Genomic DNA, 19,776 nt, shown 5'->3' with positions numbered 1-19,776 from the left:
CCAGAGGCTAGTTCTGAGAGCACATAATAAACAAGTAAAAACCTCTGAATCAAGTTTGGGAATGACATCTGACAGGAAATGAATAGAAACCCCCACTGTTGGCTGCAGTCCTAATTAACAGGGATTCTTTTGTAGCTAAGAATTCATTTGCAATGAAATAGCCTTGTTCACAGTCAACATTGAAATAAATGATATTGCATACTGGCCAAAACTTGGTCCAGAAAAAGAATTTTGCAGTTTTGAAATAGCAAACGGAGAAAAGATTATTTGATGATATTTTATTCATTTAAATGGCAAATTATGCCTTTCTGAATGAAACCACATCAAATGGTTTCTGTGCTTTTATACGACAAAATGCACAACGTGCCCTTCTTCATAAAACATTAAGCCCGTCAGTGGCTCTGTGCTTTAGTGTTTAATTTCTCAGCTACAGTAGTTCAGCCTTTTTGTATTGTGCTATACAGTCAAGTCTGCCTGAAAGGAAGGCACCGCTCAGCTCCTCGTTATCAAAAAAAGCGTCTGTGGTCTGACGATGTTGTATTTCCTGTATCAAAACAAAGCAGCATTTGTACATGAACACGACAAGAATGCAAGGAAAAAATGTCGTCACTACGTTAACTGGCACACAATTTTTTTTTAATTTCCTTCAACAAAAGTCCGTTGTGGACACTCAATATACAGTTTTATGGCACAGAAGTGGCTTTTTCTCAATGTTTTCACAGCTGCATGGTTCTTAGCCCCACTTCTTTGTCCTTTATAAAAATGTAGAGGCCTGCAAAGATTACTATTGTGCACCAGTCCTCTAATGGCTAAACAGCAGGTGGTGCCATGCTATCTCTCCTTTATGTAAGAAGACGGATCTCTAGTGGTGATGCATTTCTAAATGGACTCCCTCTGAACTGTATTGTTTAAAAAATGCTAATCTTCATGTTTGTAGGTCTGTCCACTTGTCCAACTACACACAGTTGTTTTTTTAATCTTGTGCATTGACTGTGTGACGTCCGGATTTTTAAATCGGACAAGCTGGTGCAGGTTTCTGTAAAATATGTCAGGGGTAACGCATTATGGAAATGGCAGGTTTAGGTCCATTCAACCAGAGGAAGTGAAAGAGGGGATTCAGTGTATTTAAAATAAATGTATGACTTGTAAATCTGCATTTGTGATTATGGAATGCATTTCTGAAATGTAGCTTCAATTCGACAATTTTGTAAATGTATGCATTGTCTTTCTGTTCAGGGCGATACTGTTACACAAACCATGGCAGTCTCATGAGCTTTTCTCCAATCTTAACATTTTAGCTTGGTGCCTAAGGTATATTACCATCATGGACTTTGTGTTTCAGAGTGTTGCTGCATTCCTGCTGACAAATATTTGTGCCAAGGTGTACTAAAGCATCTTGTGATTATCCTATAGGCCCTATCAAAACACTTCCTTATCTCTCCCCAACTCTCTGCTTCCCATCTTATCTCAGACTGTGGTGACGGACAGCAGGGGGTTATATACTTTCTTCCCATCAGCAGACCTGGTCCCATGGGCCAGTAGCTCTTGTATAGTGATCCAGTTGTCCAGGATTCTGCGACTCCGCTTCTTCATGCTCCTCCGGTGGCACAGCTCCAGGATGGAGGCGGGTTCCTGCTGCTGCGTGGTCCCCTGCTGTCCTCCACTGCTGCCACCCTGCTCCCGCTCTCTCAAACAGTCGAGGCGGCTCTGCATCATGAACTCCCTGCGACGCCGCTGCTCTCGGGCCTTCAGCAGCTGCTGCTTGCGCTCCTCTTTGCTCCAGTAACGGCCCATCTTCATTTCACTCACAGCATCATCATCCGTTGTCATGCCGCTGCGCTCCTCTCTGATCTTCATGGCACGTGCCTTTAGGAGGCGATCCCTCACAGGCCGCTTGGCCACGTAGCGAGAGCCATCGCTGCGGATCTTCACCTTCCACTCCATACGAGGGGAGGCAGGGAGCAATGGAGGGGACATAGGTACAGCTCCTGGGGCTTGGGCAACATCCTTACATGTGCTACCCAAGCTCATTGGGCTGGTGTCGCCCCAAGTCTCCATGCTGACCTCTCTGGAAGCATCTCTGAGTCCACCAAGCCGCTCAGAGGTGGAGGGAGACCTCAGCTGCATGCAGCTCAGGTAGTGCTGAGGCGGCTTTGTGTCAGTCTGACGGCGGGACAGGTAAGGGCTGTTGTCTGCACTGTATCCCCCGGCCCTCTCAGCTGTCCCATTGGCTTTGGGGTTACGTCTCACCTCTCCGTCTGAGCCCCGCCTGGTTCCTCTGTCCCGGGACAGGGACCTAACCTTAGCTCCGGGGCTGGATGTCTTCGCTTCGGCTCGTCTCCTGTGACTGTGGGGAGAGTAGGGTTGGTTGAGGTTTGCTTGTGTCCTATCCCCTCTTTCGGCCCTGGTCCCTCTCTCTCTCTGTCTAGTGGAGGTTGGTAGCTGCATACCTGCTGGGAGAAGGGGTTCTCCTCCCTCCAGGCTCTGTGAAGAGGGTGAAGGATACTGTTCATTGACCAGAGGGGTGCTCCTGCAACTTTCCCCTCCAGTATTGTAGGCACTCGTGCTGTCCTTATCTGAGCGCTCCCGTTCTGGGAGCTCATTGATATCTGACAAAGCATGATGACAGGAATCCTCACTGACCAAAGTGCCACTAATGTCTAAGCGTCCAGCTCCTACTCCAGCCCCTGCACTTGCTCCATTCTTCTCCTCGAGAGGCCAAGCCTTCAGACAACGCTCCCTCAGTTGCTGCATCTTCTGTGCCCTCAGGATGTTGCGACACTTGAACTCCAAGTGGCGCAGTTCTTCTTCCAGAAGGGCCATCTCATGCTGCGTCAAGCTCTCATTCCTGTTCACATCCAGTGAGACACCGCCTTCCTCTTCTGCCGGCCCCTGACCTTCCAGCAGCATCAGAGCATTACTGTTCTTCTCATAGTAACACTTGATTTCCAGGAGCTCTTTATACCTCTCACACTCCTCCTCAGTCAGCCCAGGCATCATCATCATCCTCACAGGATCCGCCGCGTAGGCCCTCTCCAATCGCTCCACCTGTTCCAGCCCTCCTCCATAAACACAGTCCAGCCCTAAGAGAGAGTCCGTGCTGAACTGGAGGTCCTGGGAGTGCAGCAAGGGTGGAGTGTCCCCTCGGCTGGACAGAAACTTGCGCATGCTGCCAGGTGTGTTAGTGGCGTTGGTATTGGAGGCACTGGTGTGGTCGTCTCCCAGAAGGTCATGTTCTGAAGACTCCTCATAGCGTGTGCTTTCATCTGTACGGCCCACCCCGCTGTCCAGCTCCTGGCTGTTGCTCAGCACCGTCTGGAGCAAATCAGGTGACTCCCTGTTCATGGAGCGACCATTGCTGCCAAGTACACCCCCGCCAGCAACACTGCCTGGTCCAGCACCCAGGACGGAGGTGCCGTTCCACACTCTGTGGCTGCTGGACAGATGAACAGCGTTGTCCAGTGGCTCCAACTCCAATTCGTCTGGGTCCAGCTGGTTGTCATTCTGACAGGTGAAGGTGTGTCAGGCACAGGTTGTTGAATTTAGTTGATGGCATTGTAGTGGAGGTGTAAAGTTGTTGTAGAGACAGAACAAAAGTATGTGTTAGAATGTTGCTGTACATCTGACATTTTAAAGGCCCCATTTACTCAAAAATGTGTTTTGTTTGTTGATACTTGGATGTTTGAGTTTTACTGTGCAGAATAAATGAATGCGGGAAAAGTTGGTCAATGCTTACCTTAACAGTCCCTTGGCATGAAAATTTAACTTTATGAAGTTTTTTAACATTAATATGAGTTCCTCCAGCCTGCCTATGGTCCCCCAGTGGCTCGGTGTAAACCGAGCCCTGGGTATCCTGCTCTACCTTTGAGAAAATGAAAGCTCAGATGGGCCGATCTGGAATCTCCTCCTTATGAGGTCATAAGGAGCAAGGTTACCTCCCCTTTCTCTGCTTTGCCCGCCCAGAGAATTTGGCCCGCCCATGAGAAAGAGAGAGACATCATGGCTTTCAAACGAGCAAAGTGGCAGTTGGTCAAGGCCACACCCCCATGGGACCTTTAAAACATGTCTGGATAGGATCTTTAATATTTATTATAACAATATGTTTTAAACTTTTAAAGACATTTAAAAAAAAACGTGTATAAACCTGCATTTATTGACATGTTTGCCCACTGGGGGGTAGGGGGGGACAAGCGCTAAACACAACATTGACATATCATCACCCTTACGTTGATATGGTGAACTTATAAGCAAACTGTTGCCGATTTACACATTCTGTAGATGTGGAGCAATAGTGTTGAGTGCAGCACATTTGAGTAGTGCTTCTTTCTGTCAACTAGATGGAGCCAGTACTGTGTGAGATTTTAACATCATTTCAATACTCTGCTGTTGCATTCGGTTTCCATTGAGTCATTTGTCTATAGAGAAAAACAAACACTCATAGCTCATGTCTAGACTATATCTAAACATGAGCTATGAAGGAAATAGATTTTTCATAGTTAAGTAGTCAGTATTAGATGTTTAATGTCCATCCAAAATGAGTCGATCTTTAGAGATGAATAATACTTAATATTTCATAAGAACTGTTGTTTCTGAGCTGTTTACTTTGCTGTTTTGATTGGCATCTGTCTCAAAAGCCGATCAAATATAATGCAAATACCTGTGCTTGTATAAGTAAACAATTACCTCCTCAGACCACAGTTGATCTTGGCTAATTGGTTTGATTTGAATGTGAGTTGCATGCAGACTACAGACCAAAGTATTGATTATCTTCATTCTTATTCTTCGACAGCCCCTTCACTTCTCTCTCTTTCTCCCTCAAGACAACAGATTGAGCTTTTACCTCTGCTTGTGCATTTCCCTCTCCGTGCACCCCTCGCTCACTTGAATCTTAATGTGGGACCATGCCTTCGCAATATAAATCTTTCAGCCTTTCACAGGTAATACTTATGCTCATCTCTCTGAATACAAGGACATTTAAACAGAGGAGAGGCTTGTGTGTGTGTGTGTGTGTGTGTGTGTGTGTGTGTGTGTGTGTGTGTGTGTGTGCGTGCGTGTGTGCGTTTGTGTCTTTGACATTGACCATTTTAATGAGTGCCTTTTAAATCTGCCCTTTACCTCCTTCTGTACAAATGCAGCCAGCATACAGATTTTCGTATTCTCGCAGATACTGTCTCTAGCTTGCAGCTCATTTGTTTTACAGTGGTATGCAGTGAAAATCCATTTGGTTGTGTCGAAATGTGTCAAGTTGTGTTTTTACAAGTCATTTGGCAGAGGTGTGTTATTGAGGGGCATCCGGTGTGTGTTACAATGTCCTCATATCTGCTAGAAGAGTAACCTTGAAGGGAAGCAAAGCGGGGGCCACATTAGCACTGAGAGTACAAACACTATTTGTCATTGCCTCTTTCTTCACACAATCTGTGTACTCATCGTGTTTTTGCACCTCTTCGCTTTTCTGCCTCCGTACAGCTTGCAGGATAGAACAAAGCTCTTTCTTGTGTCCTCCTTTTCTTTTCTTTCTCTTCTGAATCTCATAGTTTTATGTTTACATAGAGCACTACCTTCATATACCCAGGCATGTAAACTTATTTCTTTTGGTTACACTTTACTTGAAGGTATCTACATAAGAGTGACATGACGCTGTCATGAACGTGTCATAAACATAATAAACAAGTCATAAACGTTTATGACATAACGCTTCTTTTAGTAAGTGTCTTTCTGTTTTTGTCATAACAAGTTATGGTTAGGATTAGGGTTAATGTTAGGGTTAGGGTTCCTGTGTCATGACAGTGTCATGTGTTCATGACAGTGTCATGTCACTCTTATATAGATACCTTCAAGTAAAGTGTTACCTTTCTTTTTAGGTCAGTATTCAGACTGAGCCTTGCAGCGCACTCCCCCAAGACTGCATAACCAATTTCCTCACCTCTATTTCAGGTCGTGCAAGGAGCAGAGAGACATTAGTGCTGTCTTCTCTGGTGAGAATAGCTACTGCCTCCTCTCTGTCCTGGATGTCCACTCCATTTATCTAAGAGAGAAAAAAGAGGAGAATAAAATTGAGTTAATGCCAGTAAATGAAAGAGCCTTTCCACCAAGGCTAGATTCAATGAAATTACTCAATGAAAGTCAGGAAAGAAATCTCTCTTTAGCGTAATAGCAGAAGCAATGACATTCAACCTCTTATGATAGAATTAAGAAAAAATGCTGCACTATTAGCAATTTCCTTTAATATGTGAATAAGACTGGATTAAACAGGACTCCAGCTCTACTGTGGACCAGGGAGTATCTAAGACTAAGACTTTGGTGTCATGCAACCCTGCAGTATTGATAACATCATATAAAGGAATACAAACCCCAGTATACCGTTTAGGAAACCTGTACCTGCAGTATTCTGTCTCCCTTGCGAATGCGTCCGTCTATTGCAGCGATACTGTTTGGGTTCACCTGGGGGGGGGGGGGGAAGAAGGATTTGTTTAGGAGTGTAAAGAAATGGGAAAGATATATTGAACATTTAATTTCCAAACACTAACCTCTCCTACATATATTCCCAGGTCCTCCTCCTCATCGGTTCTGTAACACACTGTCAGCCCGAGTTTATCCTGCTGACGAGACTTATACAACTCCACCTCCTGAAGCAGTTAGAGAAAAGTTTGAGGACATCAGAGAGAGAAGAGCGGGCAGCTTTCTGTACCAGAGTTTGAGTAGCTAAATGGCTCTCACCTCATATTCCAGCTCATCCTGCCTGTCCACTTCATGATGAGTAATATCAAAGTAGTCAGTGGGGTCGTAGTATACAGGCTCTATAAAGCTGAGGATGATAATATTCAACACATCATATTTCAATAACTGGGATAGCTTCAAACTTCACGTGTGTGAACAGAATGGCATGGACTAGAACCAAGACGGCAGATGAGCTCTGGTCTGACAGTTGGACATGCAGCAGAGGCCTATTATACTACTCGCACTCACAGTTCATTGAGTAGATATGGCTCCAGTAATGGCGGCAGTGGAGGCGACGGCGGAGGGTCGGGTGGGGGTGGAGCTCCACAGGGATGCTGGCTGCTCTTGCCCAGAGTCAACATATGCTGGAAGCTGATGTCTGTTTGGGTGCAGCTGTCTACACAGTCGGCCATGCCCATGGTCACTGGCACTAACCCTCCAGGGGCTCCTGCTAGGCCTGCGCGTCTGCGGGCCCCCCGCCTCAGTATGTTGGACAGCACGGGGTCCCGTATGTCCAGGGTGGGATCCCCGGAAAGGCAGGACAGATCCTTTCCATTCACCTGTAAAACACAGAGTCAAGATCAAATGGTGGAGGAGCAGGAGGAGAAGAGAAAAAGAGAAGAGGTGCAAATGGAATTGAAGAAGGATTGGTGCAGGGATAAAGATAAAGAAACCAGGTGTAAAATGAGTGATTTTCTAAATCTATTTTTTTCTACGTAGAACACAGAGGAACCACAAGAAACAGACACAGATTTGGAAAATAGGCAAACTGAGTTGTATATAGTGAAAAGATAAAATACATAGATGCCGACATGAATAACAGCAAGGCAGTGATGGAAAGTAACTAAGTACATCTACACTGTACGTACTGTACTTAAGTACAATTTTGAGGTACTTATACTGTATTTGAGTAATTCCATTTTGTGCAATACTTTATACTTCACTATATTTCAGAGTGAAACATAGTACTTTCTTTTATTTATTCTTTTTACGACTTTTTACATTTATCTGACAGCTTAAAGCCTCTATACACCCACACAGGTGATTTTATTCTGCCTGATTAGACCTCTGCTCAGGCTGAAGGTGGGCCAGAGATCAGATGGGAATATATTAAGTCACGTCTTTTTTCACCAATAAGAATGATAAAGGTGTCATTTGTCCTGCCCTCACAGGTGCAAAAAAGCTAACAGGAGACTCGGGAAGATGTCAGTCAATCAGCCTAAACACACCCACACAGTCCTGGGAAGAGGTCCAATCAGCCAGCTTAAATGAAAACACCTGTATGGGTGTTCAGGGCCTTTAAGTTACTTTGCAAATTAAAGTCTCTGGCTGCACATCCACACAGGTGTTTTCAATCACCTTAGCTGATTAAACCTCTGGTCAGGTGTGTGTTGTGCAGTCCTAATGAGGCGAGTGAAAACACCTGTGTGGATGGACTATTGGTGTGCAGGGCCTTTCTAACACTGTGGTATTACTACTTTTAATCGAGTAAAGCATACTTCTTCCACCACTGCAAGGGGAGGGAGACATGAGGATGGACAGACCCACATCAGCTGTTTTATCCACCAGGCAAGGTTAGTTCACAGACATAATAATAACGCTGCCTCACAAAAACACAGAGAACAGGAGGGGGAACTACAGCTACACACACACACACACACACACACACACACACACACACACACACACACACCTACCTAAAGAAAGAACTAGAAAGATACACTACAGCAGACACATAAGTGTATTTCAACTGTTTTGATAGTGTTCCTTCAGGCACACAGAGACACACACAAAAAGACAGGTTTGTATCTAAAAGGTTTTGATGCCACATCACACAAAAGCAGCAAAGCAGGAAGCTTTATACAGAGACCTTTAATCGACCGTCAGCGTCAAAAGAGCACAACATGTTGTTTATGTGACCCTTCTGTGGAGAGAGGGAAAGAAAGCAGGAAAATGGTGGAGTTAGAAAGTAATTGCAACGGTGAACGGTTAGGAAATGGCGAGCTCTTCTTGAGATAAAGGAGAGAACCAGAGGTGGAAAAAATATATTCAAGTTAACTGTCACTGAGATAAAAAATGAGTTTCTTTAGTACATCAGTTTTGTCCGCTCTGGTCCTCCTGAACACTCTTACAAAACAAAACACTGTTATCTTTCTTTTGTGTGAATCAGAAGTGGTTTCTCACTGTGTGTGTGTGTGTGTGTGTGATATATATATATATATATATATATATATATATATATATATATATATATATATATATATATGTATATATATATATATATATATACACAAACAAAACGTAATCATATTCTGGAGAAACTAAATCAATTTCCCTCTCTTTTTTTGAGCAAGGGGAGCTTCACTAAGAAATGATTATAATGTAATTTCTGCTGGAATGTCACGCTTTAAAACATTTTGATTTGGAGAAATAAAACTCGTTCCAGAGCTCTCTCCCTCTTTTTGGACATTTAAATAGTCGTCATATAGTATATAATAGTAGCATCACAATATGTGTCCTGACCAGTGGTGGAATGTAACTAAGTACATTTACTCAAGTACTGTACTTAAGTACAAATTTGAGTAACTTGTACTTTACTTGAGTCTTTTCTTTTCATGCCACTTTCTACTTCTTCTCCGCTACATTTCGGAGAGAAATATTGTTCTTTTTACTCCGCTACATTCATCTGACAGATTTAGTTACGTTACAAATGAAACTTTTTGCACACAAAACACATGTAGTTTATTAAATACGATGTTTTATTATAGATTAAACTACCCAACAATATAAGGGCCAACATGACCAGTTGAGAGGGCCATTAATAATGAAAGATTATTGAAAATAAATGTGGAGAATGAATCAAAACAGGGATTTGACTTCAGGGGTTACTGAACCAAAACATTCCTGGCCAAATCAAGCAGAACATCCCACAAACCTTGAGAAGGAAGATTCATTCAGCATTCATACCTGATTCAGTATTTATAACGGTGTTTAGCTGCTAGCGGTGTGACTCCATATCAAAGTCTGTTTATCTGACGGTCAATCGCTTTGATCCAGACTGAAATATTTATTTTAAAAATCCACCAGATGAAACGCCATGAAATTTGGTGCATACAGTCATGGTCCCCAGAGGATGAATCCTAACGACTTTGGTGATCCCCTGGCTTTTCCTCTAGCGCCACCAGCAGGTCAAAATGTGCACTTATCCAGTGAAATATCTCAACATCAACTAAATTAGATATACTGCCACCAACTCTTTTGCAGGCATTCATGTGGTGTAATAACCCCGGGGCCACCCTTCTAGTGCCACCAGCAGGTCAAAGTTGTAAATTGTTCAATTATTTGGTTTATGACCAAAACTAATGACCAGGCCCAAATGGAATCTGCAGATTTTTATTTTTTATATCTGCTGAAAATCTGTGGGAAATTCTGTGTCCACAGATTCCATGTGGCCATGCTAATGACTATTTTATATATAGGCTATTGTAATACTGTCTGTTGTGTTTGTTTGTTTTTGTCTCTGTACAATCACTTGTTTTTATCTTGACCAGGACTTCCTTGAACACATGCACATTTATCTATTTATTACTCTGTCCACTCCATCTGTGCAATATGTCATCTCTATTCATTCGCACCTTACTCATCTGTATATCTGTGTTTATATACGGTCTGTTTATATAAGGTTGTTTATTGTGTAAATATGGTTGTTTTATTGCTATTATATCTAATTCTATTTTTCCATTTCCTATAGTTTATGTATATAGTTGTTTTTTTTTCTCCAATGTCTAATTCATGAATATATGTGTTATCCTAAAGTGTGTACATTTTTCTTTTGAGCTGCTGTAGCACAGGAATTACACTAAACTACTTTCATAGTGAACATGGTATACCTTAAGTTTAAAGCGCTGCTGTGTTAAAGTGAATCCTCACAGAGCCACTAGCATGGCTGTAGACTGTGGTTTAATCTTGAATAGGATCATTTAAATTAACACATTTTCAAATAAACTCCATAAAGACAAATTCCATTCTCCTGATTTCATTACACGAGGCAGACGGCAACATGATGATGTAGGCAGCCAGTTACTGAGCCAGACAGCCTTTGTAGAGTGTCATGCTGCACTCAGTCACTGACCTTGGCTGTCTGCGCTCTCTACATCTCTCTCTCTCTCTCTCCCTCCCTCCCAGTAATTGCATGTCAAATCAATGTTCGCCTGTGCAGCCAAGCACAAAAATGTTCTTGCCACACTCAGCCCCTGCTCCCTTTGGTTCTCTCCCAACAACAGCACCACCACCCATCTAGTCGATCTTTCCTGCTTGGCCATTATGTTTTCATGCTCACATTCATTTCCCCTTCTCTTCCTCCATACCCTACCCATATCCACTCCTGCTTCTTTTCCCTCCTGTTTTCTCCACACTCTGGTTTTCTTACGTCGTGCTGCCTCAGCAGTTCTGTCTTCTCTGTCCCTTCCCTGGAGATGACAACTCGCCCTCCTCCCACTCCTCTATTTCCATCTATTTCAGCCGGTCCATCTCCTGGTGTGCGTTTGTCCTTCCTCACACTAATGTTCCCTCATAAATCTTTTCTGTCTCTTCTAATGATCCTCTTCGCTTGAAAACAAATAAGATGTTTCCTCCCTACGTGGCCTATCGATAATAAAGGAATTTACATGGTGTGGTTTGCGTGTTAGATTGGAGGGAAAAACGCACCTTAACATTCTTCAGCAAAGTGCATTTTTATTTCAGCTCTCACCTCATGATCTTTTTCTCTCTTTCCAAACAGCAGGAGGTATCTATTGTTTCTGTGCTCGTGACCACATGGTCCAGCTCTCCAGGATCAGAAAGAAGCTATTAGGAAACAGCTCCATGGTCATGAGTGATAGGTATGAATGCTGAGATGGAGAGGGGGACTTCTCATTCATTATCAATGAGAGGTGCTGAGATTGCTTTGAAGATGACTTCATGCAGGGTAATGGTTGTTGTGTGTTAGACCTGCTTTGATGGAGAATCCATTACACTCATGTTCTGTTCTCTTATTATCTCTGGGTGAGTATATCGTTACATACATCTGCTGTTTATAAGCGACACAAGCAATGCAAATAATAAGGCCTCGGGTGCACCCCCACAATCCATCCTTATTCTGTATATTTGTGTTAAAAACTAGAATTGAAATTCAGGAAAAATAACAGTCTGCACAATTCACAGTAGGGGGTGGGCGGTGGTGGTATCAGCGGCGGCTGGGGATGGGGGTGATGTGGGGAGAGATGAAAGAAATGCAAAGAGTTCAAAGTGTAGAAAGAGAGAGCAAAGGCAGCGAGACACTGAAGGAGTGCAGGGTGGAGCAAGGAGGAAGGTAGGTGAGGGTAATGATGCCGGAGAAATGTAGAAAACAAGCTTTCCAGGAATTGCCGGGTGAATGTAAATAGTGAGCGAGCCTGGCTCTGGGTTTGTATGTAAACACACACACACACAATGGAAGCTCATGGGAAATTACTAAGTGGTTGATGCATAATTAGTTTTTATCTGAAAGCCCTTTAAAGAGCAAATGAATCTCATGTGCTGAACAACAGGCTGAGATAATAAAAAAAAAAAAGAAAAAAAAAAAAAGGGGGGGGGACGACTAACTCCACATGAATGCACGTTATCCTAAACACAGTGTGTGGGGAGAAATACACAATCACACGTCTTAATCTGAAGTGTGCACCTTTGGTAATCCTTTTCCTCACAGCATCACAGAGTTTTCCCCAAACAGGGATTGATGTGCATTTCCACGGAGTTCATGCAAAAGCTCCTGTCTGACCGATACCTGCCCCGCCCTCCTTATATATTGAATTCCACTTGTTCTGTAATTGATTTTTCTCATCTCCCATGCTTTGAAGGCTGAAGCAGTCATCTCCTCACAAAATCAATTAATCTGCAGACGGAGTTGACCTACTCTGGCTATAACCCCTGTTGTTTGATATCACTGAGCTAATTTAAATGAACAAGCAGGCCTATTATATACTGATACCAGTGAGAAGATATTGACTTAAAGCATTCTTTAAAATGATTGCGATGGAGCTAACAAGCCTCAGCGGGAGTGTGAGCTATATGACTATACATAATTTATCAGTACATTCATCAGATAGAACAAAAGATGAATTATGGGCAGGTTTTATTTTTTATTGATGGTGGTGGATGAAGTAGCAAGTAGGTCTGTAAAACATATCACAGGCTATATGACCTTACAATAATGCCCCCACCCTTTCTTTTTTTCTGTCACTCCTGTCCTATTAAATGAAACCTCCTCTCCATCCTTTCTGTCTTGTGTCCATGTCAGACAAGAAGTCTGCGAGGGAAAGAGCAGGAACCCGACAGACACATGCAGTTGTGCACAGACACATAGTATATATTATGAAACACTAGCCTGCCCTTCACCTGAGAAAACCGACACTCTTGACATAAAAAAGAAGCTGACGAGCCAAAAGGTAATGAGCAGTCTCTCAGGAGCACTAAGTTTTTTTGCAGCACCATTTGTATCATTTTTAAATTACACAGATGACAGTCATGTCACATCTTGTGCTTTGATAAATAAAAATACATGAAATCCTTTACTTAACCCCCCCGTTAGTAGTATATACACACATTTAATAAATGGTTCACAATACACTATAATTAATCAGATACAATTTAATTGTTAAGAGTTTATTCATGCGTTTGTCAACAACTTTAACTCCTCCTGCAGCCTCCCTGGTGGCTGAACGGATAATGAATGGCAATATAATATATAACACGTTATTACATATAAAATGTCTTCAAAGGTGAAGTTATAATTGTTGAAAATATTGTACATTAACAAACATGTCAACATGTCCTTATCTGCTATTAACTACATTGTGTTATAAATGATTTATAATATTTTATATTTTTTAGTTTATTGACTGCTTATAGATGCTAAATATGGGGTGTTAAAGTAAAGTTACTGACAGAATTCGGGGGGAAAACAATATTTGTCAAAAGTGAAAAGTGCAGTTACCGTATTAATGTCAAATGGAGGGTGGACAAGACAATATGATAGACATGTCAGTATAATGCAATCTAACAATTTTATCTAACGGTACACTAGCTTATGGTGCTCTCATTACATTATATTGTCAGGTGTGCCTTTTATTTTGTCCACCTCCAGTATGCATGTCCATGTGTAAGTATCAATGTCATTCACACACGCAGCCATGCACTTATTCAGCTCCAGCTTCTGTCAGCTGGTCATTGGGTATGTATTGATTCTCATCCGTTTGCCTCTTGTGGCTGTCGGTTTCTCTGTGTCATTGTGAATAAAAGCACATTTGGGCATATTGTTTGTTTAATGATGCTGGTTGCCATGGAAACAGCCTCCCGCTTTACAGTGATGGAGGAGAGAAAAGGAAGGGAGCGGCTGAAGTAAGTGTGTGTGTGAGAGTGACAGAGATGGTTTATGTGCATGTACTGTACAACTACAATTTAGTCCGTAACTCATCAACTCAACAACAATATACCTTTTCACTTGGGGCTATAGGAGGCTGAATTGATCAGAAACATGCCATAGGGTGTGTACCAACCACCACTGCGCAGCATATGTGTAACAGAGTCCCAATGTATAATGCATGGGTTTTATTCCTTTGGCAAGAGAAGCAAGTGTTTTGATAAAGTCAAATTTCACAGCCTAGTTTTCCTGCCTGTAAGCTGTTTAATGCTGTATTGATTGTCTTAAGACAGTTACTCAGTAACTGCATCTAATTTGAAGGTGTAATTATACATGTTAGTTAAGGAAAACAGCTCAAAGCTGAAAAGCTCTGAAGGGAAACGCTATGAAGTGTGGGGGGAAATGTAATTACGTTTCCTCTATTATGTTTTTTCTTTTATGATTGGACACAGTATACCTACCATCTTTTGCTTGGCAAGATCTTTGGATTAATCAGCCATCTGCACAGCAATAATTGCTGTTTTTAATCATTACATGTAATAAATGAGATTGAATGAAATGGAGAAAAAAAACAGCATGCAGTCTGTTTGACTGCCTTTTAGTATTTTGGATTGCTTGATTTGCTTTGCAGTTAGCAGACATCTGTGTTTCATTACATATATTCTCATTGCAATGTACTAGTCAGCCTCTGAAAGCCAAAGGCTGTGGCTCTGGTTCAGTACTCCATCTGCGTTTGTTCCTCTGCTCCCAGGGTTTGGGTTACCTAACCTAGGCTCACCAGACCACAATATATGTAGACCTGCTGCTCCCAACACCTCACAATATCTGCTCTACTTACACAAGCACCATCCACACAAAACATTTGCATGACAACTGCTCTGCACGCTCCAAATCATTCAACATATCTCCTGCCATCTCTGTTCGCTCCTCTCATCGCCACGCCCGTCTGGAAACCACGTGCAGATACTCTGTCAGACAGAGGTGGAAGGGTTTCTTCTGTAGGGACACAACCTGCAGCTACAATTGACCCCACATTGCCAGATCAGTGGAATTATAAGATTACTACTTTCAAAGATGTTGACCTGCATGCGGTCAGTGTCATTACTGCTGACCCCGGTTAGATATGGTCACTTACTATGGAATGCTCTGATTTTATGATCACATCCCAGATTGTACACCACCTCTCTCCTCATCTTCTAGTACTTTACCCCAAGGGCTTTGTGAAGTCACTCAAGCCTTTTCTATTCACCCCTGCTTCATGAAGAGCTTCAATCAATTACTCTAAGGGCAAACACCAGAAATAAAAGACTGAAAGAAAACCAAACAATGTGACTTTCCCTCACAATTTAATTTGCCTATTTCCCTTTTTTGACTTATTATCGTGCCTCTATTTGGACTCCCTCCATGTTTTCCTCTTTTTCTTGGCATCGCCTCTGACACCAGCTGCAGCCCAGTTAACTGGCCCAGACCCTAACATGCTAAAGAGACCCCGCTGATGCTCCTGGTGCCACAGATACTAAAAGTGTTGCGCTGCATACCCATGAGTGCTGAGCGTTTTCATGCTTAGTAAGCATGGGACTTATTTTGGTCACCGCATGTATCAACGTCACCGAACAGAAGCTTCCTTAGGCACTGCACAGCCAGATGAGCTTACTCACATATAGTCCATGGTCCCAGTTGGCAGGTGGTGCTGAGGCTGTAACCGTGGCAACCTCCTTGCTCCCATAACACTTTAGCCCGGCTTTAACAACCCATCCATCCTGCTGCCTCCGTGGCTCTGCACCACTCTACTTCACCCCACACCAGCGTCTCTCTATCTTACGCAATTTAGCTTTACTTTCTCTGATCGTAATCATTGTAATCACAGTCAAGTATCATTCTCATATTTATAGGTATTATGGTCACATAATGACTAATAAATAAATAAATAAATAGCCTTGCTTTAGAGATTTATACGGCTTTTTTCTAGGTGAATTTAGGTATGTAAAATCTACACAGAAGGCATAAAAGTCCAGCAAAAAAGGGAAAGATGTGTTACATGATCTGGAGCTTATATTACATGAATTCACCTGATTGATTTTAATGCTGAATGAAATGAAATGTAATTATCATGTTTTATTTAATTTATATTATGTTACTTATATTTTGAATCATTCATTTATTACCTGATGTTGCTGTCCTTGACATTTCCATCAATAAAATAACTGGTTGATATATGCTAAATTTATTTCCGATTCAAAACTGGTTATTAGGAATTTAATATTTTAATTATCTGGGTTAAACGAGTCTGTCAACATGATGAGCTTCTGTTTATTTTCACTGCAGATGGAAGACCAATGACGTTTTCAACAGTGCTGTTTTGATTGTCACTCATCAAGCAGCTTCGCAAAAAGAAAGGGCCAACTTAAGACAGAATAACAATGAAAACTTTAAGGACACACAGAGGGATGCTTTTGTCTGAAGAAAAAAAAAAAAGAAAAAAAATGAAATGAAAACAAGGCAGAAAGAGAGAAAGAAGAAAGGGCCTCACCTGGAACATGACCTTGTATTGTTCCTCAGGCTTTTGAACCACGCACATGTTACACCCCATTGTGACTTTTGACACGGTGCCTGACTGTGCAGGTCCAAAATTGCCCCACTTGACCAGTTCTCACACCAGGACTCTCTTTATCAAAGTCTTTGTCTGTGGCAGTAGGAGAGCCCCACCCTCATTCGCAGGCTTGTGGTATACTACACTACTCCTCCTCAGAGTAACACACCACACATCCCTGCTGAGGACAGATAGACAGTTTGTTTGGCTGTGTCACTGTTCTCCTCTTCTTGTTCACAATTCAAGTGTTATAATCCAGAGGAAATTCAAATGTGGAGATAGTTTCAGAGCTGCAAGACCATGTGTTTGTTTCTGTTTCCATCGCAGGCAAAAATGTTGCTTGTTTAAGTTCATGTGCTTGTTGTGGATCATCCAGTTTCACTTGTAATCTTGGATGTGGAGAAACGATGTTTTTAAGAGTCCTGCTGGTTTTGTGCTTGTGTCATTTAATAGATTAAGCAGTTGTTTCAGACAAATCAATGCTGATCCAGTGACTTGTCAAAGGTGATCATGCAGTATACATGCAATACCCTGCCTGGGTTGTTCTTCAGTGTTGAAATCTGCAGTATAGAGCAGGTTCCAGCAGAACTCTCACTAAACTCCCCCACTCTGTTCCTCTGTTTTTTCCCTCCAAACAGCACACTTTCAGCAGTGCTCTTTGAGCATGTATATACAAACAATACAGCTATCAAAGAACTTGCCTCAGTCCTGTTTTTTTTTTCTTCTCGTAACTCCCACAGCAGGTTTCCCACCTGCTCTGCCTCTGCTTTCCCGGATTGCTGAGTGTGGCTGCTGAGAAAACTGCTCCTCCTGAAAGCCCTGTCAGGATTGCCCTGCTCTCGTCCTCCACTTCAGGATCAATGCATTGTTAGGTATTTCCTAATTTAACTTTTAAGTGAAGCAAGTTGAGTGATGCGTATTACACCATTAGCCAGGATCTTTGAGCCTCTGCTGTGCAGCTAAGATAAGCTGTACGCCAGGGATACAAGCCCAAAAAACATGCACACCTGCACACACATCAAGATAGGCAACAACACACACTTTTTTTCAACTACAAGCACACAAGCTGCCAAATTTTCTGTTAACTGTCAGCAGAACACAGAGCATTTATCATACTGCCTCTCCAAATAACACAAGACACGTAAACAACGCATGCCGAAACTGTGAGATTGTTAAAGTAGACTGCAGCAGGTTCTCTGGTCTGTTGTCAGATATGATAGCAAATATTAAACCATTGATTCTGTACTACAGCATACTCAGCACCGACTACTCTAGGTTGAGAGTGTGAATGACGGATTATAATTAAATTAGTGACCTCTCAAGCAGAGATCAGACAAGACTCTATCCTGACTGTGTAGAGAAATCAATATCAAACCAACTCATGGATCAATTGGATTGCTGGGTTATTGGGGAAATCAAGATTGTTTATCACAAGTACCATAGATGTTTGTCTTTTACATATCCAATGATTTTATTCATTTAGGCAGGTTTTTTGTTTTACCAGTCTATGGATATACAAACACATTCTCTCATTCCTAACTAGTTTAATTGTCCTTGACCAGTTGCTATAATTGTCCTCAGTCTATTAATATGGAACTCCCACTCGCTTTAAGATTAGCCTCAGTCAAGGTGCCTGAATTAGAAATGTAACAAAATCTCAATATAACTTTCTCAACTGTTTTCCAGTCCCCGTCCTTGCCCTCTGAGTCTCATCACGTTGGTTAAACCTTTATCTTTAACCCTCCAGTGAGACTTAAGAGTCTTGTCTGAAAGGTCCATCGCCCTGTGTGCTGCCAGCGACAAGGTGTTAGAGCTGCTAATCCTCATTCAAGGCTCCACTACACCTGTATCCTTTCCAGAGGCAATGTAATCCCAAACTCTGGCTCCTAGCACAAACCACACTCACGGTTATATACTCATACACACAAGCACACAGAGAAGCAATCTCCACTCAGTGAAAAGCACGATAACTTGGGAAAAGACAACCTGATAGTCTGGAGAGCAGGCGCTAATCGAGCTTCAGCGAGGTGTCAGACATGTTCAGCAGGCAGGTGTGCTCCAACTGTCACCCCCTCTCTCCATCGCCATCTCTTGCCCATCCCTATATACCTCTATGTACCTGAGTATCAGTCCTACATGATTATTGCAGTGGAGTGTCTACAATCATCCCCTGCCTGCTATGCTTTCAGAATAAAATCTGATATGAAATATGACAAATAATTCAGAAATAAATGCCTATATTCTTCTATCAAAGCATTCAGTATGAAAGGATGTTCTCATGTGGCACATATGCACACATAAAAGTTACTCCATCTTCAGTCTGCAGCAGGAAGAAAAAGGAAATTCAAGAATGCCAGTCAGTAAGTCCATTTTAATCCTCCTTTTGTCCTCTGGTCATTCTATTTGAAATATCCACAGGAGGGTATTTGTGTTTAAGAAAAGAAATAAAAAACCATGGTGGAGTATTCCAGGTGGTTGGGGTGTAGTGAGTTGGGTGAGTGCAGCGCTTGTCTCAGGTCAGTGATAAATCACCATCAGCAGCCCCACAAGATGAGAGAAATCACTAACGGCTGATTGGAGGATACTTCTAGGCTTCTCCCCTTGGGCGCGACGGTAAATGCACTCCCCCACTGCAGCGGGGGGAACACAAAAGGCGGTTGTTCCCCAGCGGTGAAGGAGCCTGCTGATCTGGATGCTGCACTACAACTAAAGCTGAATTCGCATGGATTTTACACTGTATAATTTCTCTCTCTCTCTCTCTCTCTTTCTCTCTCTTTCTCTCTCTCTCTCTCTCTCTCTCTCTCTGTCTCTCCATCCCTACCAGGGCTGGGCCACTGCTCTCTTTTCTAGTCCCCCATAATTTTTACCCACACCTCATTTGCTACCCTCTCCCTCCTCCTTACTCCCTTCTCTCCCCTGTCTCTCTCTGCTTGTCTGCAGGCAAGAGAGCAAGCCCTGGAAAGCCTACGCATACTGTTTGAGCAGGACAGCACAAGATAACCACCAAAAGCTACATAAAAGTGAATGAAAT

The 19,776-nt window shown here is 42.5% G+C and overlaps 1 protein-coding gene across 2 annotated transcripts in view; it reads right to left on the bottom strand.

Annotated features, from left to right (window-relative positions):
* LOC144521188 (PDZ domain-containing protein 4-like) overlaps positions 1-19,433 on the bottom strand; it is a 19,720-nt gene extending 287 nt beyond the window's left edge. Inside the window, exons 1-8 of one of the 2 annotated variants that reach the window (XM_078255586.1) lie at positions 16,686-19,433; positions 8,588-8,641; positions 6,967-7,277; positions 6,718-6,805; positions 6,528-6,626; positions 6,379-6,441; positions 5,924-6,025; positions 1-3,504 (exon numbers count right to left, since the gene is read on the bottom strand). The exon at positions 1-3,504 is cut by the window's left edge and continues 287 nt beyond it. In XM_078255586.1, the coding sequence (XP_078111712.1) occupies positions 1,468-3,504; positions 5,924-6,025; positions 6,379-6,441; positions 6,528-6,626; positions 6,718-6,805; positions 6,967-7,277; positions 8,588-8,641; positions 16,686-16,745 (2,814 nt within the window). In that variant the 5' untranslated portion in view covers positions 16,746-19,433 and the 3' untranslated portion in view covers positions 1-1,467. The remainder of the gene's footprint in view (positions 3,505-5,923; positions 6,026-6,378; positions 6,442-6,527; positions 6,627-6,717; positions 6,806-6,966; positions 7,278-8,587; positions 8,642-16,685) is intronic. The other variant, XM_078255588.1, reaches the window with a different exon arrangement.
* Between the last annotated feature and the right edge of the window lie 343 nt (positions 19,434-19,776).

The sequence above is a fragment of the Sander vitreus genome, chromosome 7 (genome assembly GCF_031162955.1).
Source record: "Sander vitreus isolate 19-12246 chromosome 7, sanVit1, whole genome shotgun sequence".
Lineage (NCBI taxonomy): Eukaryota > Metazoa > Chordata > Actinopteri > Perciformes > Percidae > Sander > Sander vitreus.
Note: the sequence above shows the minus strand (reverse complement) of the source record. Positions and strands in the feature narration are given on the sequence as shown.